General features: G+C 49.8%; 1 protein-coding gene across 2 annotated transcripts in view; it reads right to left on the reverse strand.

Annotated features, from left to right (window-relative positions):
* Nucleotides 1-19,351, reverse strand: part of LOC118396898 (voltage-gated potassium channel subunit beta-1) — a 45,981-nt gene that overhangs the window by 21,702 nt on the left and 4,928 nt on the right. Inside the window, exons 3-6 of one of the 2 annotated variants that reach the window (XM_052468507.1) lie at nt 18,943-18,987; nt 13,111-13,154; nt 8,675-8,761; nt 1,970-2,055 (exon numbers count right to left, since the gene is read on the reverse strand). In XM_052468507.1, coding sequence (XP_052324467.1) covers nt 1,970-2,055; nt 8,675-8,761; nt 13,111-13,154; nt 18,943-18,987 — 262 coding nt within the window. Of the gene's footprint in view, nt 1-1,969; nt 2,056-8,674; nt 8,762-13,110; nt 13,155-13,990; nt 18,139-18,942; nt 18,988-19,351 lie in introns of those variants that run through there. The other variant, XR_008068609.1, reaches the window with a different exon arrangement.

A 19,351-nucleotide genomic window follows, 5' to 3' on the forward strand; every position in this document is an offset into this window, starting at 1 on the left:
AGAGAGAGTGAGAGAGAGAGAGAGGTTTGTTTATATCCTGGCTGATTTGGAGGAGAAAGGGGAGGATCGGGGGAGGTGGTGTGTAACTACATTTTCTGAAGCCTGATAATGACTGCTTGCTAAAGCATTCTCAGGATTTCCTATAGTCAACAACCTCCTCCTTTTCCTCTCGTTCTCCCTCAGTCTGTGTTAAGCGCTGCACATGGTGCGGTGTTGATTGTGATTAGGGTGAATTTGAAAAGATTGTTTTGTAGCGTAGCAGCTCAGATGAAAGCACTATAATTTAGATCGTATCTATAATGCAGGGGTACACACAAGGTTTCCGGGCGTGTGACACAGCTGCATGTAGCAGATAAATATGGTTATGCCAATGTTTAAGAAGGCAATGAGGTCTTCGTAAACATACATATGGAAACATAGATGTGAGTCAGTGTGTGGAATATAGACTCCACTAAATGAGCTGCATTCAGTATATCAATGTGTTTAATCTTCTTAAGGTTTGCATATAGCATTGTGAATTCTCTCTCTCATATATATATATATATATATATATATATATATATATATATATATATATATATATATATATATATATATATATATATATATATATATATATATATATATATATATATATATGTTTGACCCTCTTGGTATAGACAGATGACTTCCTTTATACAATGTATGTTTGACCCTCTCCGTTGTTAGAAGGAGACAAGATGACTTCTGGGAACTTTGAGGGCTCAAGGTGCAACTGGGAACAATGAAAGACCAATGAAAAACTGTCTGAGAACAAAGGTGCAGACGGTCTGGGAACTGTCACATCCGTTGTTAGGAGGAGACCAAGGTGCAGACGGTCTGGGAACTGTCACATCCGTTGTTAGGAGGAGACCAAGGTGCAGACGGTCTGGGAACTGTCACATCCGTTGTTAGGAGGAGACCAAGGTGCAGACGGTCTGGGAACTGTCACATCCGTTGTTAGGAGGAGACCAAGGTGCAGACGGTCTGGGAACTGTCACATCCGTTGTTAGGAGGAGACCAAGGTGCAGACGGTCTGGGAACTGTCACATCCGTTGTAAGGAGGAGACCAAGGTGCAGACGGTCTGGGAACTGTCACATCCGTTGTGAGGAGGAGACCAAGGTGCAGCGTGGTATGCGCACATTCTTCTTTAATAAAGAACGAAATACTGAACAAACAAAATGACAAAACGATATGTGACGCTAATTTGGATCGTGCAGACAAGCAACTAAACATAGAACAAGAACCCACAAATACCCAAGGGAAATGGCTACCTAAATATGGTCCCTAATCAGAGACAACGATAAACAGCCGCCTCTGATTGGGACCATATCAGGCCACCATAGTCATACCTATACCTAGACCTACAAAACCCCTAGATATACAAAAACCCTAGACAATACAAAACTAGCATACCCACCCTCGATCACACCCTGACCTAACCAAAACATAAAGAAAACAGAGATATTAAAGGTCAGAGCGTGACAGGGAACGTTCCATGTAGACTTGCTGTATGAGCATAATTTGTAATGAGAGTTTTCCACAGGTTGAGTGAAGGTTGTGTGAGGGTTGTAGAGATGTGTTGACACTCACCATGATCTCCATGGCTATCCATCTAAACGTCCACCCAGTACCTGGTTATGGATCAAGGGTTAGGGGTTAAAGATCATAGGATTAACTCACCATGATCTCCATGGCTGTCCATCGAGAAGTCCCCCAGTACATGGTTAAGGGTCAGGGGTTAGGGGTTAAAGGTCATAGGATTAACTCACCATGATCTCCATGGCTGTCCATCGAGAAGTCCCCCAGTACATGGTTAAGGGTCAGGGGTTAGGGGTTAAAGGTCATAGGATTAACTCACCATGATCTCCATGGCTGTCCATCGAGAAGTCCCCCAGTACATGGTTAAGGGTCAGGGGTTAGGGGTTAAAGGTCATAGGATTAACTCACCATGATCTCCATGGCTGTCCATCGAGAAGTCCCCCAGTACATGGACATCCCCTGATTGATCACATAAGTCATGGCTCTGACAATCTCTGAGGAGATAAGGACAATAATCAACCAACATTCAATCAATCAATCAATCAATCAATCAATCAATCAATCAATCAAATAATCGATCAATCCATCAGCTCATGAGATGCAGGTGTGTGAAGGACTTTGGAGATCCCTGCAGACACACTAGATACCACCAGGCATATATACATGTGTGTAATATATATATATACACACACATATATATATGCCTGGTGGTATCTAGTGTGTCTGCAGGGATCTCCAAAGTCCTTCACACAATATATATATATATATATATTTACGCACACATTACCAGTCAAAAGTTTGGACACACCTACTCATTCAAGGGTTTTTCTTTATTTTACGATTTTCTACGTTGTAAAAATGATGCAGCACTCCATCACTCTCCTTCTTGGTCAGATAGCACTTACCCACCCTGGAGGTGTGTTGGGTCATTGTCCTGTTGAAACACAAATGATAGTCCCACTAAGCTCAAACCAGATGATATGGCGTATTGCTGCAAAATGTTGTGGAAGCCATGCTGGTTAAGTGTGCTTTAAAATCACTGACAGTGTCACCAGCAAAGCACCATCACACCTCCTCCTCCATGCTTCACGGTGGGAACCACACATGTGGAGATCATCCGTTCACTTACAGTACTCTGTGTCTCATAAAGACACAGAAAATTTCAAATTTGCACTTTTCAGACCAAAGGACAGATTTCCACTGGTCTAATGTCCATTGCTCATGTTTCTTGGCCCAAGCAGGTGTCCACTTCTTATTATTAGTGGTTTCTTTGCATCAATTCGACCATGAAGGTCTGATTCACACAACCTCCTCTGAACAGTTGATGTTGAGATGTGTCGGTTACTTGAGCTCTGTGAAGCATTTATTTGGGCTGCAATTTCTGAGGCTGGTAACTCTAATGAACTTCTCCTCTGCAGCAGAGGTAACTCTGGGTCTTCCATTCCAGTGGCGGGCCTCATGAGAGACAGTTTCATCATAGCGCTTGATGATTTTTGCGACGGCACTTGAACAAACTTTCAAAGTTCTTGACATTTTCTGGATTGACTGACGTTCATGTCTGAAAGTAATGACTGTTGTTTCTCTTTGCTTATTTGAGCTGTTTTTGTCAGAATATGGACTTGGTGTTTTACCAAACAGGGCTATCTTCTGTATACCACCCCTACTTTGTCACAACACAACTGATTGGCTCAAAAGCATTAAGAAGGAAATAAATTCCAGAAATGAACTTCATGATTACATATGAGTTATTTCATAGTTTTGATGTCTTCACTATTATTCTACAGTGTAGAAAATAGTACAAAATACAGAAAAACCCTTGGATGTTTAGGTTGGTCCAACTTTTGACTGGTGCTGTAACGGCATCTAATATATATATATATATATATATATATATATATATATATATATACACACCACCAGGGGACACTGTAGTCTTCCTGCCTGGGTTGTACTACTGGACTGACAATGACCCAACTAGACTTGAAGGCCACCAACCCATCCCCTGAGCGCTCTCTCTCTCCTGCTGACAATACATTCCTTCTCACTCCTCTAATGAGTCCACTAATGCCCAGGGACAGGCTAGAGTTCTAATGTGCTGTAAACCACCAGTACATTATTAATGAAGCAATTAGTTCCAACACTAGCCTCTGAGCTACACAACACTATGAAGGGAGCCTTAGATGACATCTGTTATTGTTCTCATCCCTGTGTAGCTGATACCTAGCAGGACCAGGGTTAGGGGACGGGGAATGACGAGGGAAAGTACACTCCTGGTTGGGGAATTTAAACTTCCAAAACCCACCATGGGGAAATTACAGCCTTGTCAATCAATGACTGATTTGCACCAAACAGGAGAGCTAAACTACTGTCACTGTGGGCTCAGTGACAAAGACAACTGATGCACCAAGATAAACAGCACTAAAAGAGATGACGTAATGAAGAGAGACAGAGAGAAGGAAAGAAAGGTTGAGTTAAATAACTCAAATGTGATCTAACTAAAGAAAAGTGCAATGGGTCAGAAGAGGAGCAGAGATCCAACGCCTCATTGTATTCTATTTCTGCTGCTCGCTTTCATTTAATTGTGGTACAAGAACACACTCTCTCTCTCTCTCTCTCTCTCTCTCTCTCTCTCTCTAATTCAAAGGGGCTTTGTTGGCATGGGAAAGAATGTTTACATTGTCAAAGCAAGTGAAATAAGCATTCACAAATTAACATTAAACACAAGATAAAGCTGTTTGAAATGTTATATTATTAACGCTGTACCGCGTTGTTACAATCTGCTGAAAGGGAAAATAAATAAACAGATCAAATAATGAATTTACTTTGGTGTTTGTCTTTCGCGCTCTCTATCACTGTTTCTCTCTCTCCCCCCTCTCTCTCTATTGCTGTCTCTCCCCCCTCTCTCTCTATTGCTGTCTCTCCCCCCTCTATCTCTATTGTTTTCTCTTTCGCTCTCTCTGTCTCCCTCTCCTTTTCTCACTCATGCTGCACTGTCTGCAAGGAGTGAAAGCCAATTCACTCTGAAAACGTAGTCAGGGGCTCTGTATGAAAGTGCTTCTGGAAACGTAGTCAGGGGCTCTGTATGAAGGTGCCTCTGGAAACGTAGTCAGGGGCTCTGTATGAAGGTGCCTCTGGAAACGTAGTCAGGGGCTCTGTATGAAGGTGCCTCTGGAAACGTAGTCAGGGGCTCTGTATGAAAGTGCCTCTGGAAACGTAGTCAGGGGCTCTGTATGAAAGTGCCTCTGGAAACGTAGTCAGGGGCTCTGTATGAAGGTGCCTCTGGAAACGTAGTCAGGGGCTCTGTATGAAGGTGCCTCTGGAAACGTAGTCAGGGGCTCTGTATGAAGGTGCCTCTGGAAACGTAGTCAGGGGCTCTGTATGAAGGTGCCTCTGGAAACGTAGTCAGGGGCTCTGTATGAAGGTGCCTCTGGAAACGTAGTCAGGGGCTCTGTATGAAGGTGCCTCTGGAAACGTAGTCAGGGGCTCTGTATGAAGGTGCCTCTGGAAACGTAGTCAGGGGCTCTGTATGAAGGTGCCTCTGGAAACGTAGTCAGGCCTTATGAAGGTGCTCTGGAACGGCTCTGTATGAAGGTGCCTCTGGAAACGTAGTCAGGGGCTCTGTATGAAGGTGCCTCTGGAAACGTAGTCAGGGGCTCTGTATGAAGGTGCCTCTGGAAACGTAGTCAGGGGCTCTGTATGAAGGTGCCTCTGGAAACGTAGTCAGGGGCTCTGTATGAAGGTGCCTCTGGAAACGTAGTCAGGGGCTCTGTATGAAGGTGCCTCTGGAAACGTAGTCAGGGCTCTGTATGAAAGTGCCTCTGGAAACGTAGTCAGGGGCTCTGTATGAAAGTGCCTCTGGAAACGTAGTCAGGGGCTCTGTATGAAGGTGCCTCTGGAAACGTAGTCAGGGGCTCTGTATGAAGGTGCCTCTGGAAACGTAGTCAGGGGCTCTGTATGAAGGTGCCTCTGGAAACGTAGTCAGGGCTCTGTATGAAGGTGCCTCTGGAAACGTAGTCAGGGGCTCTGTATGAAGGTGCCTCTGGAAACGTAGTCAGGGGCTCTGTATGAAGGTGCCTCTGGAAACGTAGTCAGGGGCTCTGTATGAAGGTGCCTCTGGAAACGTAGTCAGGGGCTCTGTATGAAGGTGCCTCTGGAAACGTAGTCAGGGGCTCTGTATGAAGGTGCCTCTGGAGACGTAGTCAGGGGCTCTGTATGAAGGTGCCTCTGGAAAGTCGTGAAGGTGTCTGGAGAGGGGCTCTGTATGAAGGTGCCTCTGGAAACGTAGTCAGGGGCTCTGTATGAAGGTGCCTCTGGAAACGTAGTCAGGGGCTCTGTATGAAGGTGCCTCTGGAAACGTAGTCAGGGCTCTGTATGAAGGTGCCTCTGGAAACGTAGTCAGGGCTCTGTATGAAGGTGCCTCTGGAAACGTAGGGGTCAGGGGCTCTGAAACGTGAAGGTGCCTCTGGAAACGTAGTCAGGGGCTCTGTATGAAGGTGCCTCTGGAAACGTAGTCAGGGGCTCTGTATGAAGGTGCCTCTGGAGACGTAGTCAGGGGCTCTGTATGAAGGTGCCTCTGGAGACGTAGTCAGGGGCTCTGTATGAAGGTGCCTCTGGAGACGTAGTCAGGGGCTCTGTATGAAGGTGCCTCTGGAAACGTAGTCAGGGGCTCTGTATGAAGGTGCCTCTGGAAACGTAGTCAGGGGCTCTGTATGAAGGTGCCTCTGGAGACGTAGTCAGGGGCTCTGTATGAAGGTGCCTCTGGAGACCACATAGAGCTCATAACGCATCGCTGTGCACCTCCCAAATGTTGTTACAATGCGGAGGGCTCCGTACAGCTCCATATAGCTCCGTACAGCTCCATATAGCTCCGTATAGCTTATGAAGGTGCCTCTATAGCTCCGTATAGCTCCGTATAGCTGCCCGTACAGCTCCGTACAGCTCCGTATAGCTCCGTATAGCTCCGTACAGCTCCGTACAGCTCCGTACAGCTCCGTACAGCTCCTACAGCTCCGTAGCTCTGTATGAAGGTGCCTCTGGAGACGTAGTCAGGGGCTCCGTATAGGTGCTCCGTACAGCTCCGTATAGCTCCTACAGCTCCGTACAGCTCCGTACAGCTCCTCTACAGCTCCGTCACAGCTCCGTATAGCTCCGTATAGCTCCGTATGAAAGGTGCCTCCAGCTCCGTACAGCTCCGTACAGCTCCGTATAGCTCCCAAAGCTCCGTATAGCTCCGTACAGCTCCGTATAGCTCCGTACAGCTCCATATAGCTCCGTACAGCTCCATATAGCTCCGTACAGCTCCATATAGCTCCGTATAGCTCCGTACAGCTCCGTACAGCTCCGTACAGCTCCGTATAGCTCCGTATAGCTCCGTACAGCTCCATATAGCTCCGTATAGCTCCGTATAGCTCCGTACAGCTCCGTATAGCTCCGTATAGCTCCGTATAGCTCCAGCTCAGTACAGCTCCGTACAGCTCCGTACAGCTCCGTACAGCTCCGTACAGCTCCGTACAGCTCCGTATAGCTCCGTATAGCTCCGTACAGCTCCGTATAGCTCCGTATAGCTCCGTATAGCTCCGTATAGCTCCGTACAGCTCCGTATAGCTCCGTATAGCTCCGTATAGCTCCGTATACCTCCGTACAGCTCCGTACAGCTCCGTACAGCTCCGTACAGCTCCGTACAGCTCCGTATAGCTCCGTATAGCTCCGCATTTACATGATTGGCTGACGGTAGGTGGGGGCGGAATGTCCTGTACAAACACAAACTCACTTCCTTGATGACCTTCTTCACAACAGCACTGGGCTGCTCCTCAAAGCACAAGAAGTCTGAATGCCCTGATTTCTGCAGAGGCCGTATCACCGTAAATGCTGCACGGCCAATGCAGAAGCCAGATTGACCATGCGGAGCCTTTAAGGCGGGAACAGATGGCAGATTGACTAGGCAGAGCTTTTAAGGGGGGGCAGAAGTTGGAGCTGGTCCATCACACAATGGTGCTATAGTGAGAACAAAATGAGTGGGAGAGGAGGGAGGTGGAGGAGTGAAAAGGAGAGAAGAAATAGAGAAAAGATAGTCGGAGAAGACTGAAAGTGTCAGAAAGAGAGGAAGGAGGAGAGATAGAAAGAAAGATAATAATGAATGTTATGTCAGAATCATTTTCTACTGGGAGTCCTTGGTCAGGATGTGCTTGACAAAGACAGCTTTATGAAACACAAGCACTATGAGACCTGAGGGACTAACAGATTTACTCTCTCATCACCACAGCCTAATCTACATGCTTTCATTTCTCTCTCTCTCTCTCTATTGCTGTTTCTCTCTCTCTCTCTCTATTGCTGTTTCTCTCTCTCTCTATTGCTGTTTCTCTCTCTCTCTCTCTATTGCTGTTTCTCTCTCTCTCTCTCTCTCTCTCTCTCTAGCTGTTTCTCTCTCTCTCTCTCTCTAGCTGTTTCTCTCTCTCTCTGGCTGTTTCTCTCTCTCTCTGGCTGTTTCTCTCTCTCTCTGGCTGTTTCTCTCTCTCTATTGCTCTCTCTCTCTATTGCTCTCTCTCTCTCTCTCTTTCTGCTTTTTCACATTTTCTGCTTATTCACTCTATGAACAATGTTTTGTAAATGACAAAGAATATTTGCATTTGTTTGTTTTGATGTTTCAAGATGTGCATGGGTTCATTGTGTTTGTAGATGTGTATGTGTGAGAGGGAGTTCCACAGGAGTGCACTCAGGGAACAGCACAATTCTTTCACATTCTCAAAATAAAGTGGTGATCCTAACTGACCTAAGACAGGGAATTTTTACTAGGAATAAATGTCAGGAATTGTCAGAAAAGCTGAGTTTAAATGTAAACTTCCGACTTCAACTGTATATGCAAGATAGATAGATAGATAGATAGATAGATAGATAGATAGATAGATAGATAGATAGATAGATAGATAGTAAACCTCAGTATAAACTGAAATCTTGATTCTTATCTGGTTGTTAGTCAGGTAGAGCAACGCATCTACTGCTTCCTGCCAATACAATTTAGTAGTATTTCAGGCTATGAGACTAATCAACCAACTTCCCTCCTGATTTAGACAGGTTGCTCGGTCCCTGATGATGAATGCTAATGGACTGACTCACCCTCCATGGGTGTGTTGGTGTCGGGGCGGTTTGCGAAGACAACGTCTACGTATTCCAGCTGCAACCTCTGGAGGGAGCCCTTCAGACCTGGGCAGATAGAGGAAGGGAGAAGGAGAGGAAGGGAGAAGGAGAGGAAAGGAGGAGGAGAAGGAGAGGAAGAAAGGAGGGAAGGAGAGGAAGGAGAGAGAGAGAAGGAGAGAGAGAGGGGGAGAGGGAGGAGAGAGGAAGAGGGGAGAGAGAGAGAAGGAGAGGGAGAGGGGAAGGGAGAGAGAGGAAGGGAGGAGAGAGAGAGGGAGAGAGAGAGAAGAGGAGGTGGGGAGAGAGGAGAGAGACAGAGAGAGAGGAAGGGAGAGAGAGAGGGCCAGACAGGAGAGGAGAGACAGGGTGAGAGGGAGGAGACGGTGAGGCAGGGTGAGACAGGGAGAGAGAGGAGGAGAGGAACGGTGAGAGAGAGATAAGAGGGGAGAGGATGATGGGAGAGGAGGGTTGAGGAGAGGAGGAGGGGAGGGGATTGGATAGGAGGGTTGAGGAGAGGAGAATAGGAGGGCAGAGGAGGGGAGGAGAGAAGAGGAGGAGGGGAGAGAGAAAAGATAAGAGGGGAGATATCAATACAGTTCACAGGGGAGAGACAGGGTCAGACAGGGTGAGACAGGGCCAGACACGGTGAGACAGGGTGAGACAGGGTGAGACAGGGTCAGACACGGTGAGGCAGGGTGAGACACGGTGAGACACAGTGAGGCACAGTGAGAGGGTGAGGCAGGGTCAGACACGGTGCGACACGGTGAGACAGGGAGACACAGGGAGAGACAGGGAGAGACAGGGTCAGACACGGTGAGACAGGGTGAGGCAGGGTGAGGCAGGGTGAGACACGGTGAGACAGGGAGAGACAGGGAGAGACAGGGTGAGACAGGGTGAGACACGGTGAGGCAGGGTGAGAGGGTCAGACATGGTGAGACACGATGAGACAGGGTGAGACACAGTGAGAAATGATGAGACACAGTGAGACACGATGAGACAGGGTGAGAGGGTCAGACAGGGTGATGTGGGTGAGACAGGGTGAGAGGGTCAGACAGGGTGATGTGGGTGAGACGGGGTGAGAGGGTCAGACAGGGTGATGTGGGTGAGACGGGGTGAGGGTGTGGGTGAGACGGGGTGAGAGGGTCAGACAGGGTGATGTGGGTGAGACAGGGGGTGAGAGGGGGTCAGACAGGGTGATGTGGGTGAGACAGGGTGATGAGGGTGAGACAGGGTGATGTGGGTGAGACAGGGTGATGTGGGTGATACAGGGTGAGAGGGTCAGACAGGGTGATGTGGGTGAGACATGGTGAGAGGGTCAGACAGGGTGATGTGGGTGAGACAGGGTGAGAGGGTCAGACAGGGTGAGAGGGTCAGACAGGGTGATGTGGGTGAGACAGGGTGATGTGGGTGAGACAGGGTGAGAGGGTCAGACAGGGTGATGTGGGTGAGACAGGGTGATGTGGGTGAGACAGGGTGAGAGGGTGAGACAGGGTGATGTGGGTGAGACAGGGTGATGTGGGTGAGACAGGGTGAGAGGGTGAGACAGGGTGATGTGGGTGAGACAGGGTGAGAGGGGTCAGACAGGGTGATGTGGGTGAGACAGGGTGAGAGGGTCAGACAGGGTGATGTGGGTGAGACAGGGTGAGAGGGTCAGACAGGGTGATGTGGGTGAGACAGGGTGAGAGGGTCAGACAGGGTGATGTGGGTGAGAGGGTCAGACAGGGTGATGTGGGTGAGACAGGGTGAGAGGGTCAGACAGGGTGATGTGGGTGAGACAGGGTGAGAGGGTCAGACAGGGTGATGTGGGTGAGACAGGGTGAGAGGGTCAGACAGGGTGATGTGGGTGAGACAGGGTGAGAGGGTCAGACAGGGGGATGTGGGTGAGACAGGGTGATGTGGGTCAGACAGGGGGATGTGGGTGAGACAGGGTGATGTGGGTGAGACAGGGTGATGTGGGTGAGACAGGGTGATGTGGGTCAGACAGGGTGATGTGGGTGAGACAGGGTGATGTGGGTCAGACAGGGTGAGAGGGTGAGACAGGGTGATGTGGGTGAGACAGGGTGATGTGGGTGAGACAGGGTGAGAGGGTCAGACAGGGTGATGTGGGTGAGACAGGGTGAGAGGGTCAGACAGGGTGATGTGGGTGAGACAGGGTGATGTGGGTGAGACAGGGTGAGGGTGATGTGGGTGAGACAGGGTGATGTGGGTGAGACAGGGTGAGAGGGTCAGACAGGGTGATGTGGGTGAGACAGGGTGAGAGGGTCAGACAGGGTGATGTGTGGGTGAGACAGGGTGAGAGGGTCAGACAGGGTGATGTGGGTGAGACAGGGTGATGTGGGTGAGACAGGGTGATGTGGGTGAGACAGGGTGATGTGGGTGAGACAGGGTGAGAGGGTGAGACCAGGTGATGTGGGTGAGACAGGGTGATGTGGGTCAGACAGGGTGATGTGGGTGAGACAGGGTGATGTGGGTCAGACAGGGTGAGAGGGTGAGACAGGGTGATGTGGGTGAGACAGGGTGATGTGGGTGAGACAGGGTGATGTGGGTCAGACAGGGTGATGTGGGTGAGACAGGGTGATGTGGGTGAGACAGGGTGAGAGGGTCAGACAGGGTGATGTGGTGGGTGAGACAGGGTGATGTGGGTGAGACAGGGTGAGAGGGTCAGACAGGGTGGGTGATGATGTGGGTGGGTGAGACAGGGTGATGTGGGTGAGACAGGGTGAGAGGGTCAGACAGGGTGATGTGGGTGAGACAGGGTGAGAGGGTCAGACAGGGTGATGTGGGTGAGACAGGGTGAGAGGGTCAGACAGGGTGATGTGGGTGAGACAGGGTGAGAGGGTCAGACAGGGTGATGTGGGTGAGACAGGTTGAGAGGGTCAGACAGGGTGATGTGGGTGAGACAGGGTGAGAGGGTCAGAGAGGGTGATGTGGGTGAGACAGGTTGAGAGGGTCAGACAGGGTGATGTGGGTGAGACAGGGTGAGAGGGTCAGACAGGGTGATGTGGGTGAGACAGGGTGAGAGGGTCAGACAGGGTGATGTGGGTGAGAGGGTCAGACAGGGTGATGTGGGTGAGACAGGGTGAGAGGGTCAGACAGGGTGATGTGGGTGATACAGGGTGAGAGGGTCAGACAGGGTGATGTGGGTGAGACAGGGTGAGAGGGTCAGACAGGGTGATGTGGGTGAGACAGGGTGAGAGGGTCAGACAGGGTGATGTGGGTGAGACAGGGTGAGAGGGTCAGACAGGGGGATGTGGGTGAGACAGGGTGATGTGGGTGAGACAGGGTGATGTGGGTGAGACAGGGTGATGTGGGTGAGACAGGGTGATGTGGGTCAGACAGGGTGATGTGGGTCAGACAGGGTGATGTGGGTCAGACAGGGTGAGGGTGAGGGTGAGACAGGGTGATGTGGGTGAGACAGGGTGATGTGGGTCAGACAGGGTGAGAGGGTGAGACAGGGTGATGTGGGTGAGACAGGGTGATGTGGGTCAGACAGGGTGATGTGGGTCAGACAGGGTGAGAGGGTCAGACAGGGTGATGTGGGTGAGACAGGGTGATGTGGGTGAGACAGGGTGAGAGGGTGAGACAGGGTGATGTGGGTGAGACAGGGTGAGAGGGTCAGACAGGGTGATGTGGGTGAGACAGGGTGAGAGGGTCAGACAGGGTGAGACAGGGTGATGTGGGTGAGACAGGGTGATGTGGGTGAGACAGGGTGAGGGTGAGAGGGTCAGACAGGGTGATGTGGGTGAGACAGGGTGAGAGGGTCAGACAGGGTGACAGGGTGAGAGGGTCAGACAGGGTGATGTGGGTGAGACAGGGTGAGAGGGTCAGACAGGGTGATGTGGGTGAGACAGGGTGATGTGGGTGAGACAGGGTGATGTGGGTGAGACAGGGTGATGTGGGTCAGACAGGGTATAGAGGGTGAGACAGGGTGATGTGGGTGAGACAGGGTGACGTGGGTCAGACAGGGTGAGAGGGTGAGACAGGGTGATGTGGGTGAGACAGGGTGATGTGGGTGAGACAGGGTGACGAGGGTCAGACAGGGTGATGTGGGTGAGACAGGGTGAGAGGGTCAGACAGGGTGAGAGGGTGAGACAGGGTGATGGGTGAGACAGGGTGGGTGAGACAGGGTGATGTGGGTGAGACAGGGTGAGAGGGTGAGACAGGGTGATGTGGGTGAGACAGGGTGAGAGGAGACAGGGGGTCAGACAGTGGTGGGTGAGACAGGGTGAGGGTCAGACAGGGTGATGTGGGTGAGACAGGGTGAGAGGGTCAGACAGGGTGATGTGGGTGAGACAGGGTGATGTGGGTGAGACAGGGTGATGTGGGTGAGACAGGGTGATGTGGGTCAGACAGGGTGATGTGGGTCAGACAGGGTGAGAGGGTCAGACAGGGTGATGTGGGTGCCTGTTTGTTCTTACCTTCAATAATGTGTTTCCTTGAAAGGCCTCTCTCAGTCTCTGCTCTGTAGACACAGACACAGACACAGACAGGAGAGAAAAACTACACATTCAAATCTGTTTCTCAACTCACTGCTGGTAGTCAACTTACATGACCCTACTGCTGTGTCCTTATCAGTGCTTTCCCGCTTGTGTGTGTTTGTGTGTGTGTGTGTGAGTGAGTTTCATGTACAGTAAGTGTGTGCGAGTGTGTGTTCAGAGTCTTCAACCACAATCCTCTCCTCCTGCAGAAGGACGGAGCCTATGAATATTCATGAAGGATGAACGAGGGAAGAAATAATGTACACCTTTATCCTTATCACTAATCCCAGCATGCGTCATGGAGCTGTGACGCCCAGCATGCATCATGGTGCTGTGACTGCCACTATGCATCATGGTGCTGTGTCTCCCAGCATGCATCATGGTGCTGTGACTCCCAGCATGCATCATGATGCTGTGAATGCCACCATGCATTGGGAAGCTGTGACTGCCACCATGCGTCAAAAAGCTGTGACTCCCAGCATGCATCATGGAGCTGTGACTGCCATCATGCATTGGGAAGCTGTGACTGCCACCATGCGTCATGGAGCTGTGACTCCCAGCATGCATCATGGTGCTGTGACTACCACCATGCATAATGCAGCTGTGACTGCCACCACGCATCATAGAGCTGTGACTGCCACCACGCATCATTGAGCTGAGAGGCTATATAAAACCTTTGTAGCTTTGTGTGTGTGTGTGTGTGTACGTGTGTACGTGTTGTGGCAAACCTCTTCAAGGTTAGGAGCGTTTGTCACAAACTAAGTGGTAAACTGTCACCAAATCACCCTAAGAATGAGAGTTCTTTCGAACAGGACAGTACCTGTGTGTTTGTTTCTCTGTCCTGGTCCACCCAGGCCGTAGGCGAGGTCAAGGATAGCAGGGTTCGGTACACGAATCGGGTTCTAGGTAGGTCCAGGTCCAAACGCCAACAGGTAAGTCCAAAACAATCCAGCTCATACGCGGTAAATCCAGCCAATCTCTATAGTCTCTTTCTCTATTGTTCATAGCTCCTTCCAGCCATCTCTCTTCCTCTTCCTGGTTTTTCTTGACCCTTTATCTGTGAGTCGGCTCCACCTTCTGAGGGTTCCCCTTGCTTCTGGGACTTGTAGTTGTGGCGGTCGGCCATTTTGTGATCTGTAGTTCTGACAGGGGTGGCCATTTTAGTGATCGGTCATAGCCCGTTTATTAGTTCTGCTCTCACATATCTGCCACTTATCACTCGACCCCCTTCTTTGCCACATATCTCCCCCCCTAGATCCGACCCCCTAGGTCGGGCTACCGCAGCAAAATATGCATGCATGCGGGATAACCCATCCGCGTTTCCCATTTCCTTCCCTGCTCTGTGTTTCAAGTCAAAATGAAACGGTTGGAGACTCAAAAACCACCGCATCACCCGAGCGTTCTTCTCTTTAGCCCTATGCATCCAGGTGAGTGGGGCATGGTCACTGATGAGGGTGAAGAGGCGCCCCAGCAGGTAGTACTTCAGGCTTTCTAGAGCCCACTTTACTGCCAGCGCCTCTTTCTCAACGACTGAGTAGTTGGTTTCCCGTGGTTCCAGCTTCCTGCTTAAAAACAGGATGGGGTATTCCACCCCTTCTACCTCTTGGGATAGCACTGCTCCCAAGCCGACCTCTGAGGCATCCGTCTGAACCACAAACTCTTTCTCAAAGTCTGGTACCACCAGCACTGGGTTACAGCAGAGAGCCTCCTGTAATGTCCTAAATGCTTTGGTGGCCCTTTCATCCCATTTGACCATGTTTGGCCCTCTGGCTCTAGTCATGTCGGTAAGTGGGGCGGCCACTGTGGCATAACTTGGGATGAACTTCCGGTAGTAACCGGTCAGCCCTAGGAAGGCTCGGACCTGCTTATTATTTACTGGTTTCGGCCATTCTCTAATGGCCTTCACCTTCTTATGTTGAGGTTTGATTAACCCTCTTCCCACAGTGTATCCCAGATACTCTGTTTCCTCTAACCCCACATAACACTTGGCAGGGTTTGCCGTGAGCCCTGCCTTTCTAAGGGCATCTAACACTGCCTGTACCCGGGGTAAGTGGGATTCCCAATCTGGGCTGTAGATCCCCACGTCATCTAAATAAGCTGCGGCGTATGCTTTTATCAGGTTTATGTGATAAATCTGTTCCTGAGGCCGTCGACCTGGCTGTCGGATCCGATAATTGAGTCTCCTATTCTCTCCAGTACTTCATATGGTCCATTCCATGTGGCTAGTAGTTTACACTCTACCGTGGGGATCAGCACTAACACCTTATCTCCCGGTTGAAATTCCCTCAGGGTAGCCTGCCGGTTATAAGTGTGCCGCTGGTGTTCTTGTGTTTGTCTCATGTGCTCTCTGACGATGGGCATGACTGTGGCTATCCTGTCTTGCATTGCCGTGACGTGCTCTATGACACTAGTATACGGGGTGGATTGGTGCTCCCAGGTTTCCCGGGCGATGTCTAAGATTCCCCGGGGATGCCTCCCATATACCAGCTCAAAGGGAGAAAACCCCAGCGAGGCTTGAGGAACCTCTCTAATGGCAAACATCTGATACGGCAACATGCAATCCCAGTTTTTCCCATCCTTTTCGATTACCTTCCTGAGCATTGACTTCAGGGTTCGGTTGAATCTCTCAACCAGCCCGTCCGTCTGAGGATGGTAAACCGATGTCCTCAACTGTTTCACCTGCCACAGTTTACAAAGGTCCGCCATAAGGCGGGACATAAAGGGGGTCCCCTGGTCGGTAAGGATCTCTCCCTACCCTGGTGAACAAGAGCACTAATTCCTTTGCGCTATTTTTGGAAGTCATCGTCCGAAGGGGAATGGCTTCTGGGTAGCGAGTGGCATAATCTAGAATGACCAGAATGTATTGGTGCCCTCTGGCGGATTTGGGTAGTGGGCCCACTAAATCCATCGCTATCCTCTCAAATGATGTTTCGATTATGGGGAGTGGCACTAACGGGCTTCTAAAAGCTGGTCGGGGAGCTGTTAACTGGCACTCCGGGCACTCTCCACAATGCCAAGCCACTTCATCTTGAATTCCTGGCCAGTAAAACCTCCTTACAATCCGGTCTCGGGTTTTATCGATACCAAGGTGTCCACCCAGAATGTGCCCATGAGCTAGATCCAGTACTGTCCTTCGGTACCGAGTGGGAACAAACAACTGTTCCACCACATCAACCCCTATTTTCGAGACTCTGTACACCAAACCCTTTTTCATGATGAAGTGGGAAAAACTATTAGGCATCATCCCACCATTTATGGGAGTGCCATCTACGACCTGCACATCTGCTCTGGCTTGTTGCAGGGTTGGATCCTGGTTTTGGGCCGTCCCAAAATTAGTCAAGGACTCTGCCAGGTCTGCTGGTTCTAGATCGTCGTCCTCTGGATTCAGATCGACCCCAGCCCCACTAGTACCGGGCTGTTTGTTATCAGCGAGGTTTGCCACTTCATCCTCCTCCTCCCCTACTAGCACCCGTGATGTTGTCCCCTGGGAGACCTCTTTTCTTGGCTTTGGTTGAAGGCCCCATGCTTCTTCCTGCTTGGTCAGGGTTGTTGGCTTCTCAAATATGCCATTCTTGTGGCCTAACTTCGCAAAGTTAGGAAAGTCTCTACCCAATATTACATCATATGGCATCTTTGGGACCATGCTGACCTCATAATCCAGCAGACCGTCCTCTGTTTGTATGCTCACTAAGGCCGTGGGGTACAGACGGGTATCCCCATGAATGCATGTAACACTGATATCCTGTCTTGTATCCAGTTTATGAGTCGGCACTAGGCCTGCAACGACCAGGGTTAGCATACTGCCGGAATCCAGCAGTGCTTCAACCTCTTTCCCTTCAACCTTCACCCTGCACATATGTTTGTTTCTTGATCTTTCAAGTACAGTGGTTACAACAGGACATGCATACCGTATATCATCTTCATTTTCACCAAGGTTACATTGCATTGGCTCTTCTTTAATAGGGCAGTAGGCTGCAATATGTCCTGGTTGATTACAATTGTAACAGATAATAGGGGTTCGTGGGGGAGACCCCCTCGACACCCAGTCCCGGTTTCCGTTTTTCCCTTAGTGTCTCGGCCTGATTCTGATTCTTTCCTCATGGCCCCACGCTGCTCTCTTCCCCCTCTATATGTTGGGACAGCTTTACCCTGTCCGATGGTTCGCCCATGCCTGGGGAACGGGAATCTTTCCTCCTGTGCCTGCTCAGCTGTTCTTGCCGTACAATACCGTTCAACCAGGCCCACGAGATGGTCGGCGGAAAGTACCTCGTTCTGGCCAACCCCATCGTCTCACTTCTTGGGGTAGACCTCGCTGAAACTGGTTGAGTACGATGGTCTCGACAATCTCGGCGGTTGACCGGGTCTCTGGTCGCAACCATTTCCGTGCCAGGTGAATCAAGTCGAACATCTGTGTTCGTGGGGGTTGTCCCGGTCGGTAGGACCACTGGTGGAAGCGGTGTGCCCTCACGGTATCGGTCACTCCCAGTCTAGTCAGGATCTCCCCCTTTAGTTTATCGTAATCCTGTGCATCTTTCAACTCCAGGTCGAAATACGCATTTTGAGCGTCCCCTGCCAGGTATGGTGCCAGAAGCCCTGCCCATTCTTCTTTCGGCCACTTCTCCCTCTCTGCTTTCCTTTCGAAGGTGGTAAGATATGCTTCCACATCATCCTGCGCTGTCATTTTTTGAAGAAAATGATTGGCCCTCCTCTGGGTATTTACAGCTGGTAATTGAGCCCCAATTTGGTCCGCTAGCCCCTTTAGGCCTTCTCTTAACTCCCGAGTGTTTCTCTCTTGCTCTTCTATGAGCAGCTGGTTGGTGCGGTGCTGGATCTGTAACGTGTCCTGATACATTCGCATTGCATCCTGATGAACTATTTGTTGAGCTCTCGTTGCCTCTTGTTGGGCGGCCGCCGCTTATAACAGGGCCTGTATGGCTCCCTCCATACTCATTTTCCTGAAAAACTGTCCTAACCAAACAAGGCCAAAACAAAAAAAAAACGGACTCCCCTTTGGAGTGCTAACTGAACATTTATTTATTTTTTCCTTCTACCTAACCAGTGGTATGTTAGTCCATGCCCGCATCCTCCACCACGTGTGGCAAACCTCTTCAAGGTTAGGAGCGTTTGTCACAAACTAAGTGGTAAACTGTCACCAAATCACCCAAGAATGAGAGTTCTTTCAAACAGGACAGTACCTGTGTGTTTGTTTCTCCGTCCTGGTCCACCCAGGCCGTAGGCGAGGTCAAGGATAGCAGGGTTCGGTACACGAATCGGTACACAAATCGGGTTCTTGGTAGGTCCAGGTCCAAACGCCAACAGGTAAGTCCAAAACAATCCAGCTCATACACGGTAAATCCAGCCAATCTCTATAGTCTCTTTCTCTATTGTTCATAGCTCCTTCCAGCCCTCTCTCTTCCTCTTCCTGGTTTTTCTTGACCCTTTATCTGTGAGTCGGCTCCACCTTCTGAGGGTTCCCCTTGCTTCTGGGACTTGTAGTTTTGGCGGTCGGCCATTTTGTGGTCTGTAGTTCTGACAGGGGTGGCCATTTTAGTGATCGGGCAGAGCCCGTTTATTAGTTCTGCTCTCACATATCTGCCACTTATCACTCGACCCCCTTCTTTGCCACAGTGTGTACGTGTGTACGTGTTTACGTGTGTGCTTGTGTGTGTGTGTGTACGTGTGTACGTGTGCGTGTGTGCATGTGTGTGTGTAAGTAAACAGCTGAGCTCTGCCTTATGAGACACAAGTGAGACTTTTTCAACAGGAACTTACTTTCCTCCCCAGTACAGCTTGGTAGTGATGACCAGACTTGATCGTCTATAGATAGATAGAGAGAAAGAGCGAGAGAGAGAGAAGGAGAAGGAGAAAGGGAGCTGTTTTATTGGCATTAAAAACACTGCGGCAACATTGCCAAAGCAACAATTTATACAATATACATGGAAATAAAATAATAAATGACAATAATATAAAATGGTAGAAATAAAATAAAGAGGTAGAAATGTATAAAATGGTAAAAATTTATAAAATGGTAGAAATGTATGAATATAAATGGCTGAAAACGAAACTACAACTAACATATGACTGTCATATGACTGTCATCCTCACCATTACATAAGTACTACAACTACCATCCTCATTACTACTACTGCCGCCACCACCACCATCGTCTCTAAACTGCTAT

This window comes from Oncorhynchus keta, chromosome 18, assembly GCF_023373465.1.
Source record: "Oncorhynchus keta strain PuntledgeMale-10-30-2019 chromosome 18, Oket_V2, whole genome shotgun sequence".
Classification (NCBI taxonomy): Eukaryota; Metazoa; Chordata; class Actinopteri; order Salmoniformes; family Salmonidae; genus Oncorhynchus; species Oncorhynchus keta.